Source organism: Phalangium opilio, unplaced genomic scaffold (genome assembly GCF_054372755.1).
Source record: "Phalangium opilio isolate 3A_F unplaced genomic scaffold, DU_Popi_V2 ptg000017l_1, whole genome shotgun sequence".
NCBI lineage: Eukaryota > Metazoa > Arthropoda > Arachnida > Opiliones > Phalangiidae > Phalangium > Phalangium opilio.
Window position 1 is genome coordinate 9,299,309 of NW_028324151.1, and position 15,451 is coordinate 9,314,759.

Sequence of the window (15,451 nt, forward strand, 5' to 3'; positions counted from 1 at the left end):
CCAGTTTTCCTCCTAATGCTTTTTCTATGGGAAAAAAAATTCGGTAGTGGACTCGGTTAAAGAGCATTTTTAATATAATTACCGATTTTTTTCGTGGCGGAGTTTTAAATGAGAAGTCGAGTAAGTTCTAATCTATATTTTGAGACCTATTTCATAATTTTCCGTTCGTTATTTGACGAATAATCAACATTCAAAGTTGGGGTTGTTTTTAAGGCGGAGAAATTAAATTTCTCGGAAAACCTAAGCCTTGGTCCAACGGCGCCACTAAATTTTAATGATTGTAAACATGGATTTATAATAGAAGCTTACGCTTCCTGGATATTTCACTGTAGCCTTCAGTAAGGCATTTTGATTTTAAACACATTTATGCCATAAAAATTCGCGCGCGTGGGGACTGTGGGGGCTGATGACGTGTCGGACTGCCAAATTTTCCTGCCTTTACCTTAGCTTGACATGCATTTCGAGACGCTCGAGCGCGCGAAATGGTATCAACCAATCAGATTTGTAGTTGATGATGTCATTCTTCCCGAAAATAACGCTCGTACGCCACCAAACGGGAGAATTTGGCATAGGCGTATCTCAAGGAAGAGTCACAACCTGCGCGCTCTGTTCTATTTTCTTTAGTGATTTTTTCGCGTTTGAACGAGGTTAAAGTTTGTTTAAATCGCTAGCACGCCGAAATTAAATTAAAAATGCCCCAGATGTTCTTGAATCATCATTTAATTCAAAAATACTCATCGTTAAAATCCTTTAGAATTTCGTTTAAACTTGGGCCCTGGGTTGTCATTATAAGCTAAAACGTTTTTCTATTAGTAAATAACATCAATATTGTTACGTAGGAATTAGTACCGAGACGGAGTTTCTAACTTTAACTTTACAATTTTATTAACGATTCGATAAGCGGAAAATATACAATGACAATAGGCCGTAGGAAACTAAGCCTTGGACGGACGGAGATGTTCGACCCGTGAACGCGACGGTACGCGGAGAGCTCCCGTACGGAGGAGACTTCGCTGGGGCAAGAGCATTTCGTTCTCGGTACCCTGGCTTAGTCTAAGGGATTAGGAGCTGGCTTTTTCAGCTGGCGATCCTACCCCGAATTGGTAAATAACATCTATATTAACAAACTAAATTAATACAATCATGTACATCATCAAATTAAATTGTGGCGATAAACTGCAGTGGCCACGGTTAGCCTATGTCAAAAGCAGCTAATGTAAAATAAAACCGCACTATTTCTTCACGCGCAATATCACAAATTGTCTTAGGTACGCGGTGAATGGGCGAGGGGGATGAAACAGATTTCGCGAGTATGCATTCACCCCTCCAAATGCATGTCACAGACGAAGGAGAGAGTCCGACACTTTCCCCTATTTATTTTTGACTCCGCCCATTCGCCATTTTGGCGGCAGAATTTAACATGAGCTCTATAGCCACCAGAAGGTGATGCCATCTGTTGGCTTGTTAATTTCATTGGCTGAAAAACCAATGACGTCTCACCTCCCTCAGCAAATATTACTCTATTGCACTCTCGCGTGTTGTTATTCTACTCCAGGATAAACTACCCTCCTCCAAGACTTTACCATAGTCTGCTACCACGAATTTTCTCGTGACGTCACACCCTCCTATCTCTTACCTCGGTTTTGGCGACCATATTGGAAGTCGTCAGCTTAAGCCATACAATTTAGACCCCCAATATTGACGTCACTTTCCCGTAGCTCCTCCCTTTTCAGTACCACTCTATAGTAAATAACTAGCCCTCCCCCTCTACCAAGAAGACATTAGTAGAGGAGTAAAGAGCTGCTGTGAAATTGCCTACATCCTACTACACGTATTTGAAACTAAAGCCTAGAGACCAGTGCACTCGAGCTAATTATATTTTAAATCCTGAAAATCCTGAAGTGTTTCGCGGTGTTTCGTCTCTTGACAGCACGCACAAAGCTAGGTTACATAGAGACCTAGATTTGCGCGTGCTGACAACCGATGCAGTAACAGAGTATATACAGAATAAGCTGTTTGAGATAGGGAGTTGCCTATCCTATAGCGTGAAAACAAATTTCCTCAAGCGCATTCTTTACCCATGGTACTGGTACGACCGTACGACGGTGGTTTCTCTTTTGGGCTCTTTGGACCTAACGTTGCTTATGTTATATAACGTAGGCAACGGACCTAACAATGAAGTTTTCCTAGAGCTGGAAGAATTTGGCTAAAATCTTTATTGGAAGAAAAATTTGCACCCAGACAGAAATCTGGATTTTGGAAAGACTTTTGCCGTTAATTTTGGAGCTAGTACTGAAATTAACGGTAGAGTTACAATCAAATTAAATATTTTTCTATTTCTTCCCTGCCAAAAATAATAAAATTTATTTGATTTGCTATTTGGTTGCATATCTGCTCTTTCGTTTTTATAAACACTCAATTTGATTTTTAAAAACTAATATATGAAAAGAAAAAACTAATTGATGCATATAAAATCATGTTACAGTAATTTTCAAAGAATAATATTAAATTCGAGCGACACCAAGGTCAAACGCGACCTACGGGTGATTTTTCCCCCATGACAACCCCTCCTCTTGCCTTCGTGGTACTAATTTTTAAGTCATAAATCATTCTACCTCGTTCTGTGCCACTGCCACCCGACGGACGTGTAATATTAATAAAACAGTGCGTTTTTGGTCGAGGGTTTCCTATTAGGTTTACTATTACAACTGCCTTGTCGCTTCCCTTTTGAGATAGTTAACCTTGATTCCCAAATCTAAAACCACTGCTAAAACTAACAACTGAGTACACTACTCTTGGCCCTGGCGTTTGATAACCTCTTCAAGGGGAGAGTCAACGACGCAGATCCTTCGATTATGAAAAGTACAGACAGGGAATATAATTTGAACGTGGGTATTTTCGGCGTCCCTTTATTACCTTGCTTTTTTATCTCTCAATGAATAGCTAGATTCAGATAAGGCGATAAAATAAAGCTAGGGTATTTGTAACGTCCTGCGCAGTGGGAGTACAAGTCTGTTCGATCGGGCGTGCGTTGAGCGGACAGAGCAGTCCTCCGCCACTAGCTAAGTTTTGAAATTAACAATGGAGTCTTTTTTAAATATGATTCCTTCGGACTTTGGCCTCCGCGTCCAACTGGCCTTGGTCTTCACCGTCAGCCTCCTGTTGGGGTTGATCTTTCAGAAACGGTTTTTTTACAATAGGTACAATTTGCCCCCGGGCCCCTTCAGTTGGCCCATCGTGGGACACATGCCCTTTTTGCCCGCTGCCAGATACCTTTACTATACCAAACTGGCCAAGAAGTACGGAAATATCTTCAGGTAAGTAAGTCATCGACCTCATTAAGCGTACGGGGACGGCTAAGCCAAAGCCGTCAAACACCCACCCAACGCAGAACTTTAATGCGTTTTAAGAGTTTGGTTCGCTTCCCAATTCCGAGCTTTCTCCGCGGCTTAACTCGTCGGTACTTCCAACTTTAATTTCAGTTTGTATTTGGGAGACAAATTATACATCATTCTGAACGATAATGATTTGATTCGGGAAGCCGCGAACAAAGACAGCTTTACCGGAAGACCCCCGCACGCTTTCGAACTCTTACCAAATGAACCTAGTAATTGACGTCACTCATTATTTCTGGCAAAATGTTCATTTTTAAAATCTGTTCACCTCAGGCATGGGTGAGATGAACGGGTCCGACTGGAAAGAACAGCGCCAGTCGCTGTTACGCGCCCTGAGAGATCTGGGCATGGGCAAGACGGAGGGGGCCGCCATTTCAGCCAGGAACCACTCGGACATAGTGGTCAACTTCGTCGACAAACTGAATAGGTCCGGAAGTCAAGAGACGAAAATTCGGGACGCCTTGAAGTACGAGACAAACAACTTGATGTTCAAAATGATCTCGAACAGAAATTTGGAAAAGGGATCAAAATTGGAGCAAGCTGTCTACGCGTTCCAGGCGGCCACTCAAAAATATATGATTGAGAATCAGAATAAGAACTACTATCCCTTCTTGAAGCATTTCATTGAGCACTTCAATCCGCACGTCAGAAAGGGACGACGTCTTATGACGGAAATGATCAAAGTCTTCGAGTCAGTACGAATTAGAAATATATTCATAATCCAATTTATTATAATAATCATTAATTATCGCAGCGGTGAAGTTTCTCGTCACGAAAAAAACTTCGAAGAGAGTGAGCAGAAAGATTACATCGATTTTTACCTCCAAGAAATGAACAAGAACCCTGAGAAATCATTTAGAAGTAGGCCTTACTAATTGCTTCGATTGCTAAAATTGGTGGTGGCGTTATCTGACCACTAACGATATAGGACCGACTCTGTTGACAAACTCGGTTATGCTTATGATGGCGGGAGCGGAAGCCACTCAACTTACTTTGGAATGGATGTTCACGACTATGGTTCAGTACCCGTATGTCCAAAAAAAGGTCTACGAAGAGATCGTCAGCGTCGTCGGCCAAGAGAGACTGCCCGAGTGGAATGACAGCCATTCAATGCCCTACACGCAAGCCGTCTTTTGGGAAGTCGTGAGATACGCCAATTTCTTTCCGGTCAACGAAGGCCGCTTGTAAGTCTTTAATGCTCAGTCATTATTGTTTTAAATAGGAATTCGCCCAACTTGTCTTTACAACATTCTCTCCTCGAGAACGAAGGAACTTTTTACAATCTCACGCTGTTGATTATTTTTATCAGGGTTATGGAAGACGATACTCTCGGTGGCTACGACATTCCCAAAGGCGCCATCATTCTAATGGTCTTCCATTCAGTCCATACTGACCCCAAAATTTGGGGAGACCCGGAGAAGTTCCGACCCGAACGTTTCTTGTCCAAAGATGGGAAATCTCTCAACAACCTCGTCGACAATGTCCTCATCTTTTCCAAAGGTAAAATAAGTGAAGACAAAGTCTAACCATCTTTGACGATACTTAACAATAGGAAAGCGAAATTGTCCCGGCGAGGGTCTGGCCAGGATGAGCGTCTTCCTGTACTTCTCGGCTGTCGTTCAAGCCTTCCAGATCTTGCCACCGAAAGGCGGACTGGACACCAGGGTCAATCGTCAACTCGCAGTTCAACTAGAAAACGCTACCTTCATTTTCAAACCCAGAAATTGACCCTTGAACTCTTGAATTTGTATAATTATACAATTTAATTAAAAGCCAGAATACTTTACTAATTATTTCTCGTGTTGGGGAAAATGGTCTTTGAGCGGTTTCAAAGGGGCGTGATGGTAATTCTCTATTAATTTGGTCGCTTCTAAGCCACTCAAGGTCTAGAATGGGGAGTTTCAAACACCACGCTTAAAAAGAGATTATACTGCGATAAAGTGGATTATGTTATCCTGTCCGAATTAAGCTAGCAAAGATTGTTTCAAGGTTTCACCTGCAGGCCCCAATATTTCATACACAATTCTACGAGTGTCATTCTGGTTTTATTTATCTCTTTCGAAAATGGCCGTCTATGAGTTATAGGTGTAAAAGATATATAATATATTTTCTAATATTATAATATTAGTTCAGAAATCGCTAGTGCTGTTTTAATATCGACAGTTAAAAATCATGGAATCTATGTTGGATTATTTTCAGCCCGAATAGGGCTTTCAAGTTCAACTGCGTGCCTTGAGCGGACAGAGCAATCTTCCGCCATTATAGCTAAGTTTTGAAATAGAGTCCTTTTTAAACATGATTCCTTCGAAGTTTGGACTCCGGGTCCAACTGGTCTTGGTCTTCGCCGTCAGCCTCCAGCGGGGTTGATCTTTCTGAAACGGTTTCATTACACTAGGTACAATTTGTCCCCGGGCCTCTTGAGTTTGCCCATCGTAGAACACTTGCCCTTTTTGCCCCTACCAGACACCTTTACTATAAGGCGCAGGCCAAGAAAAACGGAAGTGTTTCCCTTCTAAAACCTCAACGCGTCATTGAATTGAATACTTTCACTTTGTACTTGGGGGAAAAATAACACGTCGTCCTGAAGGAGAGCAGATGAATTCGGGAAGCTGTGAACAAGGAGAGCTTCGCCGGAAGACCCCCGCACACCTTTGAACTCGATCCAAATACACACAGTAATTAATCTCCGACTAATCCTAATGGGATGCGTGGTAAGATATTAAATATTGAAAGCGATTTATCCCTGGGCATGGGAAAGACGGGGGGCTCCCCATTTCGGCTCGCCATCATTCGGATATGGTTGCTGATTTTGTGTTTTCTGGTTCATTTTGAGCTTTCTCGATATTTTCTTGATTTGAAATGGTCGAATATAGAGAGGGATTCTTCTTGAGTGAGAACGTAACGTTTTCGAGGAAACAGACGAGGCTGGCCACGGCGAGCCCGACCACCAAAATGGCGAAACAGCCGATGATGGAGATGAGGCGAAGTTTTTCGACGGTGGTACCTTCCCCTTTCTTCCAAATGAACTCGTCCGATTCCCGCAAAAACTCGTACTTCAGGTTCATGTAGGGACTTGTCGAGAACATTGTCTCGATCCTGGAAGTACATTTATGACACTTCTCCTCGATAACGGAAGGTTAAGGTATCAAGACGATATACTTACCAGTATTCGAGGCATTCGTCTATTCTTGGCGGTATCATTTTGGAGGTGATAGTTCCCATTGGATTGGTGAAGATTGGTTGATCGGCGTAGTACAAATTCTTGGGGATGGGACGCCCGTCCTCGAAAATAGCGAGCGAGTGATAGACGGAGAAGAAGTAATTAATGTCGATGATGTAGGCCGCTTTTCTCGCGTCCAATTCCTCCAACGGCTTGCCACAAAAGAAATCGAAAAAGTCTATGATGCTCCCTTCCCTGTTGGCACGCTCGTAAATTGATCTCAGTCGAGTGTCTGACGCGTCCTACAGTTAATGAAAAAATCTAGGTGCGGCTGAAAGTGACACGTTCCTGTCTTCAATTACCCGAAAATAGAATTCCTCCATTGATCCGCTCATCAAATATATTTTCACGTCTCCATGTCTCAGCAAATCCTCGACCGAGTTGATAAAATCGGGATCGGAAATTGAGAATTCCGATTTGAGATATGCTCCGATGAAGGCGACCATGAAGAAAGTGAAAAACAACCAGCAGGCGGACGCCAAACCAAACGATGACCCATGACAGGGTGAACGTTTGAACAGAGCTACGCGTCAAAAAAAAAAGACGTTTAGACGCTTCTTATAGTTGCTTTGACAGCTTGACGCTCTTATACGTTCGTTGATGAACTGCCGCAAATGTTGAAGAGAAGATCGAAGGAGTTTCTTCGATCGGGACTCGCCTAATGTCCCGTCGACCGAGGACGCCATTATCAAAATGAGAAGTGTCAGGAACAGGACGCACCCCAAAAAAGACTACGAACAAGTGAACTCTTATTGTGGGGATAAACAACCAAGCTGCTAAAACAACAATAATTACGTTGAGATCCATGACGAGAAGCGCTCGTAGGGAAACTAAGACGCGTTCTTCGGGAGCCTTCGTCAAAATATACAACGGGGAATAGACGAAAGGCATCGAAATCTCGCCGGGTTCATGTTGGGTGAACCAAAGCGAGGCTGGGACCAGCGCCATGTGCGCTCTCTTAAATTAAAAAGCTCATTAAGGTCAATTAGGAGAATGAATTGAATAATGGCACCGACCCCAGAGTGAACCATTTTGACATTTTCCGTGGCATCCTGGCTGTTTGTCTCAATCAGTTCGTGCCTGAAAATATTCGAAAATGATGATAGTTAAGTTATTAGGGTATTATGACCGATGCCTTTTTGCTAGTTCACCTAAAATTACAATTCCTTCGCAAGATATTAAATACGTCGGCAAATACTCCCGTAATGCTTTGGACCGTACCATTCTGAACTTCAATACGCATCGCTTCTATGAACTGCGCGCGTGTATGTAATGCGTGTTACGTATTCTTCGAGCGTCTTGGAAGTCCACCAAAATCTCCGCGTCCTTCCAAGACATTCGAAGAAAAAAGACAGCCACTTCGCCAGCGACTACAAAGCGTTGGTAGTACCATAAGTTCATGAGCTATGTTCCATAAGTTTGTCACTGGTTACTGAAAGCTTGTCACGAAGTAATGTAGGTGAAACATCATAGACTCTCGTAGAGCGACGGCTGGTGAGGCGCTGCCAAAGGCTAAGTACAGATTCTCGCTTGTCGTTCCAGAGAGAATTTAGAAGAGGAGTGGAAGGCCCCCCTTTTGACTCTATTAAACGTGATGACGCCCAAACAAGATGTCGCGTTGAGCTTTTTGGGGTAGGCGAGTTTCCGGTCACATGTTCTAAAATCTCTCTGTTACAAACGCATCATACCGGAAATCGACCTGCCTAGATAACGCTTACCAGACGACGTTGCGCTACATTCCAAACCACCCCTTCCACTCCCCTTCTAAATTCTCTTTGGTCGTTCTCGAACTAGCTCTCAGTAAGTCACTAGCATTGCGAAGTAAAGGAAGTGTCGTACTTATGGAACATATCTTATAAACTTATAGTATTACGCGGGGTTCCTAAGAACGGAATTTACGCCAGCGCTAGTACAGAAATTAAACGAGTAAACCGAAGAAAGCCAATGAACTAAAGTCATTGGTCACAGCGAATGTTCGTCACACTTTTTAACGAACTACATTAAAATTTTTTATTTAACTACTCATTTAATTTCTTTACGAAATCCTTGACACATCATCCCCACGCGTAATACCAGTGGTCTCTGGCGAAGGTTTCCACCCTGTATTTACGTCAATAACGGCAACTTTCAGAACGAGCTCTCCGGAGTTGTTCATCTTTCTCAAATACCAATTTAGAATTAAAACTAGTTCAAGATCGCCTTTGCCTATTGAGTCCTAGTCTTTCGTAAAAGTCCGAAAATGGGACGATTAAGACATTTCGACATAGTTCCGCCTTTTGAACATTGCCGCCTTAATTATGTCGCGCGCCGGTAAGTCAAGAAGACACGAAAAGGGGTTTGGTCAAGCGCTACCAAAGGGACAGCTTACTTCTATAAAGACACCTTATTTTCGAAGGGAAGACGCTCAGATTTAAAAAAAAAAGAAATGGAAAGTGTCCGAACCCTCGGAATAATTCATTTATTCAAAAGCTTATTTCGCAATGAAAAACTAACGTAGAAACAATTTTTCTTCGAATTGATTTTCCATCAACGCCAAAAGTACGCAATCTTGCTTAAATATAGGACTAAATAATGTTCAGTCAAAGGCCAATAGAGTGCTGTCAGAAGCGCCGGTGTGACGTCACCCATGCTGTTTTCCCATAAAGAAAAAACGGTAACCGTCATGGCCGCCCATTGCTAAAGGCAGACTCGTGACGTTTAACCTTGGATCTGACGTCACAACTGACAGCACTCTATATCTGTCATCTCTCTTTCCTACACGGCAAGAAATATTTGTCGCTCAAAAATTCATATTGCAAATTTAAATTAGAAAAAAAATCCCAAGCATAGAGTAATGGCAGTACTACGTATGCAAACGTCATACCCTTGCCCTTCCAACTCTTAGCTCAGTGTCATCCCCTCTACTGGGAGCGTACAGTATCCCTTCTTAATCTTACAAGAGCGCCCAGAGGGAGGGATACACAGTCTACACCCCTCTCTAGCGCCACTAGTCTATTGTTTTCAAATAAATCCATAAACATTGCAATGAAAGAATCCACAAACATTGCTTTGAAAAAATCAATAAATATTTAATTGAAAAACTCCCTAAGAATTAATTAAAAAATAATCCCTAAACATTGATTGCTTAAAGAAAAAAATCGCTACTTTCCACTCCAAGTGTGAAGGTCACGAAAAAAGTATGTACCCTCCATTGCTCATAGCCTATTATTCCCTAAATTTCCGCAAAGAGAATATAGGGGAGGAGTTGAAGCTCCCCCGCTCCACAAGGCTAAATTACATTGTTGCCCCTAAATTATACTAGTGGTACGAGGGAGTTTCCGGCTCAGTCGCGCCACCTACGATACCGTTAAATGTCTCAAACGGAAATGCCTCGGTACTGCGTATTGAAGATGCGCGGTAGAAAAGAGCAACAAGATTTTCCCCTCTTTCCACTCCTCCCCTATATTCTCTTTGATTTCCGTAGTTGAAAAAAAGAAGAGGAGAGGTTGACGTCTCGTCCCGATTCCCGAATCCGATCCCGAATCGTCACTCTTCTCTCTTCTGTGCTGTTAAGAAGTTTATCCACCGTGTTCAAAGCTTAGTATTAACTTTAAAATGTAATAAAAGTAAATAAATAATGTCGCAACTATCAATTTTATACGGATATTACGTCGCGGAAAATATATCGTACGAGAAAAAAGTGAGAAAACGCCATTTCCAAATAAAACTGAAAAATAAAAACATTCGCGCGTTAGGCTTAGCGCAAATCGGCGGCGATATTCATTCGAGAGGTGCTTTATGAGTTTTCGCGGAAATTTCGGCTTTATCTAAAGAGAGTCAAGACTCGATCGACCCTGCTGCTGCTGCTGCTAGTTGCTGTGTAGGAGTTTTGTGATGTTTATTTGGGCATATTGAAAATAATTTAATATAAATGAGTTTTTTATTCTAAATGGCCTTATTTGGCCACCACCGCATTACCTTTTTAAAAATATGCATAATTTTGAGCATTTTCGGCACTTGTTTCGTGTTTTTGCGAATGGTGGATGAAAATTCCCTTTCAACCAAGTTAAATCCTAACAAGGGATACAGTACATCCGTGCAACTTTTAAACAACGAACTTAATGGTAAAAAATTATATATTTTGGAATCTTACGTGTTAAAAAGAGATGGTAAAAGGCTTCCTAGTTTAATCAGCGGTGGGAGCAGCTACCCCAATGAAACATTATTGGACCTTTTATTCATCTTTACTCGCGCTCACGAAGTTAAATTCTTAGAACAAAAGTTTTCGCGTTGCCTTTCATCTCTATTTAAGAAAACCAACTCGCCTTTACACCTTCATATAATCACAGATTTAGGCAGCCTTCCATTAGCCAAACAACTTTTACGTTTCGCTGCTTTTAAAAGCGGAATTTTCAAAATCGCAGTTGATTTTTACAATGTCGAACATATTGTCGAACCTTTGCACGATACAGTCAGTTTTTTGCAACCACATTTCAGTTATAAACCGGGGGCTTATTACAGTGACGCGTTATTCTTCCTGTCTGTCGCGATACATCGAGTATTACCCCAACATAAAATTATTATGATAGATATCGATACCAAAATAATGGGAAATATTGCTGATATGTACGAACATTTTGAACTTTTTGGACCTGAAGCTATAATGGGGCTAGCACATGAACAGCAGCCAGTTTATTTTCATTTATTACGCGATTACCGTTTAAAAAGACCGAAAGCCGTACCGGGAGGTTATTTAGAAGCGAACGGAAACCCTGGTTTCAATAGCGGTGTCATTTTGCTTGACTTGCAACGAATTAGAAACTCAACAACCTACAACTCCTACCTAAACGCAACAGCGGTTGATCGTCTAGCTCAAAAATATCAGTTCAAAGGTCATTTAGGTGATCAAGATTTTTTTACGCTATTGAGCTTCGAACATCCTGAACTTTTTTACATTTTGCCGTGCTTTTGGAATCGACAGCTTTGTCAATGGTGGAAACATCACGGTTATAGCGATGTCTTTGATAAATACTACCAATGTAACGGGCCAATTAAATTATACCACGGAAATTGTAATACGCCAATGCCAGATGAGATTTTAGGATAAAAACTTAAGTAACTTTTATATAGAATAGATTCCATAGCTTTTATGTTTTTAACTTTTGCGAAACTTAAATTGCCATTTAATCGGGTACAAAATGCTTTAGCTAGTTTAAGCGAGTATACCACATTTCCTAATTAAGTTGAGTCAAAAACGGATTTATGTAAGAAGAACGTTGAACGTAGCAAATTCACTACCCATCCTCGCATACTTTATTGAGAAACTTCGTCTGCTTATATTTTGACTCCACCCACAAATTCTGTATAGAGCTATTTCAGAGGGGGTAATGGCTACGTCACCAATGCTATTTGCCCATAGAGAAACCCTCATAAAATGGCCGCCCTCTACACTCAAAGGCAGGCCCAATTTTCGTAGCAGACGAAATTTTTCCCCCACTGAAATAGCTCTATATAGCAATTTCGAAAAAACTTTTTAACCACGAAAATAGAGATAAGAATGACATTTTCGATCTCTAGAAGTCTCTATATACAGAATTTGTGGGTGGAGTCAATATAAAAGCAGACGAAGTTTCTCAATAAAGTATGCGAGGATGGTACTAGAGGCTAAAGCTACGATCCGACGTTCTTAGTACATAAATCCGTTTTTGGTTGAGTAGACAGCTTGGCTTCGTTCCAAGTCAAATGTTAAAATAAAAAAAAAAAAATCAAACTTTTTTAATTTCATATTCTGTGACAAGAAGTAAGCCTAGTCCTATAATTTAATACTTTAGCAATTGCTTTTAGATTTTTCTTATAACAATTATGCAGATAAACGATAAATTTTTAATAGTTCTAACCTACTTAAACGGTTTTGCATAATACTAATTAAGAAGTGATATCGAGTTTATTAGGGAGAAGGTATAAACACGCCACATTTAAAGCTAGCTTTATCTCCAGTCCAAACGTATAGAGCTATTTCAGAGGGGGTAATGGCTACGTCACCAAGGCTATTTGCCCATAGAGAAAACCCTCATAAAATGGCCGCCCTACACTCAAAGGCAGGCCCAATTTTCGTAGCAGACGAAATTTTTCCCCCACTGAAATAGCTCTATAGTAGGTCCGGAGTTAATCCCCGCCGCCTCTAAATTACAACCAGCATCCCATTGGTTCTTAAAAACTCACGTCAGCGCGACGGGAATGACGAAAATTACAATCATATTTTCCGACTGAGGAGAGGCTGCGAAATAGCCCGGCCTCCTTTTACACCCCCCCCCTTGTATTTTGAAAGGGGGACTGGGACTATGGCGCGCGAATACTTATGGGCATTTTTACCTTCTCCCTAATAAACTAGATATCACTTCTTGATAATGCTAATTAATAAAAAATGCATTAAAAATTGCAATTGCGCAATTAAAGTGATAATAGTTCAACAAAAAACAAACAAAAGTACCTAACGTTTAATTTTTATTCCCAGATTAATTAATTAAAAAGCAAGAGATGAGCACTCGTTTAATTTTATTTCCACGTTAATTTCTTTTTGAAATTAACAGATTAAAGTTAGATATATTTTGCCCTTTAATTAAGTTATATTACGTAAATGTTTTAAAGTATTTACTGTATTTTGTACGTGCCAAAGTAGCACTTGTTAATTTTAACTCGCATTTTGTTTATGATTTTGCACAACTTTTAGTGTGCAATATATACTTTTAGAAATTAAATACGCATTTTTTTCCGTGTTTATTTAATTAAACAAAGAAGATAACTAAATAAAATAGTAATAATGAATGATCTATCTATTTAAAATATTTGCCAAAAAAAGAAGCATATTTTTATCGAAAGAAAATCCTGTTCATAACGCCATAATAAATATTTTTTATAAAGAAATAAAAACTGTATATAAAGATAGAAAATAAATATTTTTTCTTTTTTTTTTTTCAATTTAAAATAAATTGTGGTCTACTTAACTTAAACTACTTTTGAATTTGTCAGGGCCGTTCAAAGAGGGTTGTTGTAATTCGGTTAGTTTGACCGGGGCCCGGACTTTCTAGAGGGCCCTGGCCATTTGTAGGTCCCGCAAACTCTCTCGACGGCCCTGGAAATTGTATACTTGTATGTATATTTATTTTAGTAGGGTTGTAGGATGGTAGTGGGCTGTTATTTGGGAGATTTTGAGTCGAAAATGTTCTATGACATTTTTCTCTAAGGGCCACCGTTTACAAGTTATGATTGGAGTGTTTTACGGGCCGTCCCTTAACAGGGTTCATACAACTTTTGGAAAACCCATCTCCCTGAGTTTTCCAGGTTATTTCCCCTTATATTTCCCTGAGTTTTCCAGGTTTTTTCCCCCCATACATTTCTCTGAGTTTTCCAGGTTTTTTCCCCATATATTTCGCTGAGTTTTCCAGGTTTTTTCCCCATACATTTGGCTGAGTTTTCTAGGTTTTTTCCCCATATATTTCGCTGAGTTTACCAGGTTTTATCACAATATATTTCCCTGAGTTTTCCAGGTTTCTTCCCATATATGCAGTAATAACAACGGGAGTAGTTTTATAGTTGAAGCAACCCATTCAGAGTAAACTTACTCAAATCTCACAAATATCCCCGATTTTCCCTGAATTTTACTAAAAATTCGAAATTTCCCTGAGTTTTAGTTAACTATTTATTTCTCTGAGTTTTCCAGGTTTGTGTGAACCCTGTTCAAGTCAAATTTATATAAGTGATTAAAAGACAATGTTGATCTAAGTAAGGGGTCATCCTTAAAACCCTCCAATCAGAACTACTCCCCGGCCTGAAATCTATACCTTAATTACCTTTCATCAGCATAAGCTTATAAGATATGTTCCATGGAATATATCTTATAAACTTATGCTTTCAGTATGTAGTCAACGAACTGACAATTTCAATTTGAGCGTAGGAGTGGCCTACCTTCAAGGATAAAATGGTATATCTTCGAAAAAACAAACCCATCCTTTGAAAATTTCCAACTTCAAAATTAGCTACGTTTTCTACTCCCTGCAAAATAAGACGTGGTTTTTGTTGATTCTTCAAGGTCCCTTTTCTTGCTAAAATATCGCCCTCAAATTTTTTTTAAGCTTAAAAGTTTCTCGCAATCTTAAAAAGACCTAAAATCTACCAAAGAAACCGGTTTTAACACGGTACAAATTGAGTTTACAAAGCCTATAATGAAGAAGGTAAGGGCGTTTTTTCAAAAAGATTAAAATGGGGGTGCGGGAGCGCTGAAAGCTAAGTTTTGTTCAAGAGCAGTTTCCATTTCGAGAAAGCATTTTCAAAGAAATATTATGCAAGAGCAATTGAAAAATATTATGAAGTGTCAAATCTATTGAAAAATAAAATGCCTCAGGAGCCTAGGAGATTCAAACCCCATAGTTTCAGCTTGCAGATAAGTGTAACAATAAGTGCGTAAGATATGTTCCACTTCCGATACTTCGTAATGCTAGAGACTTACAGCTCGAGCTAGTTCGAGAACGACAAGCGAGAATTGACTACACCAATGAAGATTGAAAGGACAGACAGAAATCACGAAATGTTAAGTCAATGAATGGGGACGTCGTCGCTATCAATTCCTGTGGTTGCGGTTTGTTATCATTGTAAAAATCGGTGCGAACTGCTCTTGAAACGAATTATTGCAAGGTAGACAACCTAGCGCGGTAAAATATAACAAGTTCAGAAACCAACATATCACCTCTCCGAGTCGAGACGAAGACTAAATACGCAACTATCGCCTTTTAAAATTTTAAATAATAGAGAGTTTAAGCATCCCCTATACGCGTACGTGTAGCCACCTTTGACAATGCAT

The 15,451-nt window shown here is 40.2% G+C and overlaps 3 protein-coding genes and 1 long non-coding RNA gene across 4 annotated transcripts in view; 3 read left to right on the forward strand and 1 right to left on the reverse strand.

Annotated features, from left to right (window-relative positions):
• The window catches only part of LOC149702968 (uncharacterized), a 201,414-nt gene extending 187,835 nt beyond the window's left edge, over nucleotides 1–13,579 (forward strand). The window contains exon 2 of the long non-coding RNA XR_016381908.1: nucleotides 11,711–13,579. This is a non-coding gene — a long non-coding RNA (uncharacterized LOC149702968). The remainder of the gene's footprint in view (nucleotides 1–11,710) is intronic.
• Nucleotides 394–5,185, forward strand: LOC149702983 (cytochrome P450 2J6-like). Its single transcript, XM_089866887.1, has 8 exons — nucleotides 394–1,103; nucleotides 3,201–3,317; nucleotides 3,483–3,607; nucleotides 3,669–4,086; nucleotides 4,150–4,256; nucleotides 4,324–4,579; nucleotides 4,705–4,895; nucleotides 4,948–5,185. Exons 2-8 carry the CDS (start codon nucleotides 3,247–3,249, stop codon nucleotides 5,121–5,123), a joined length of 1,344 nt encoding a protein of 447 aa, XP_089723013.1. The 5' UTR covers nucleotides 394–1,103; nucleotides 3,201–3,246; the 3' UTR covers nucleotides 5,124–5,185.
• On the reverse strand, nucleotides 5,419–9,171 carry LOC149702984 (uncharacterized). Its single transcript, XM_089866888.1, has 8 exons — nucleotides 8,726–9,171; nucleotides 7,767–7,870; nucleotides 7,632–7,695; nucleotides 7,411–7,572; nucleotides 7,208–7,346; nucleotides 6,918–7,138; nucleotides 6,559–6,857; nucleotides 5,419–6,491 (listed from the first exon to the last, which is right to left on the reverse strand). The coding sequence occupies exons 1-8, from the start codon at nucleotides 8,768–8,770 to the stop codon at nucleotides 6,182–6,184; spliced, it is 1,344 nt and encodes a 447-aa protein (XP_089723014.1). The 5' UTR covers nucleotides 8,771–9,171; the 3' UTR covers nucleotides 5,419–6,181.
• On the forward strand, nucleotides 10,098–13,579 carry LOC149702985 (xyloside xylosyltransferase 1-like). The gene has a single exon (XM_089866889.1). It carries the CDS (start codon nucleotides 10,544–10,546, stop codon nucleotides 11,699–11,701), a length of 1,158 nt encoding a protein of 385 aa, XP_089723015.1. The 5' UTR covers nucleotides 10,098–10,543; the 3' UTR covers nucleotides 11,702–13,579.
• Nucleotides 13,580–15,451: the final 1,872 nt, after the last annotated feature.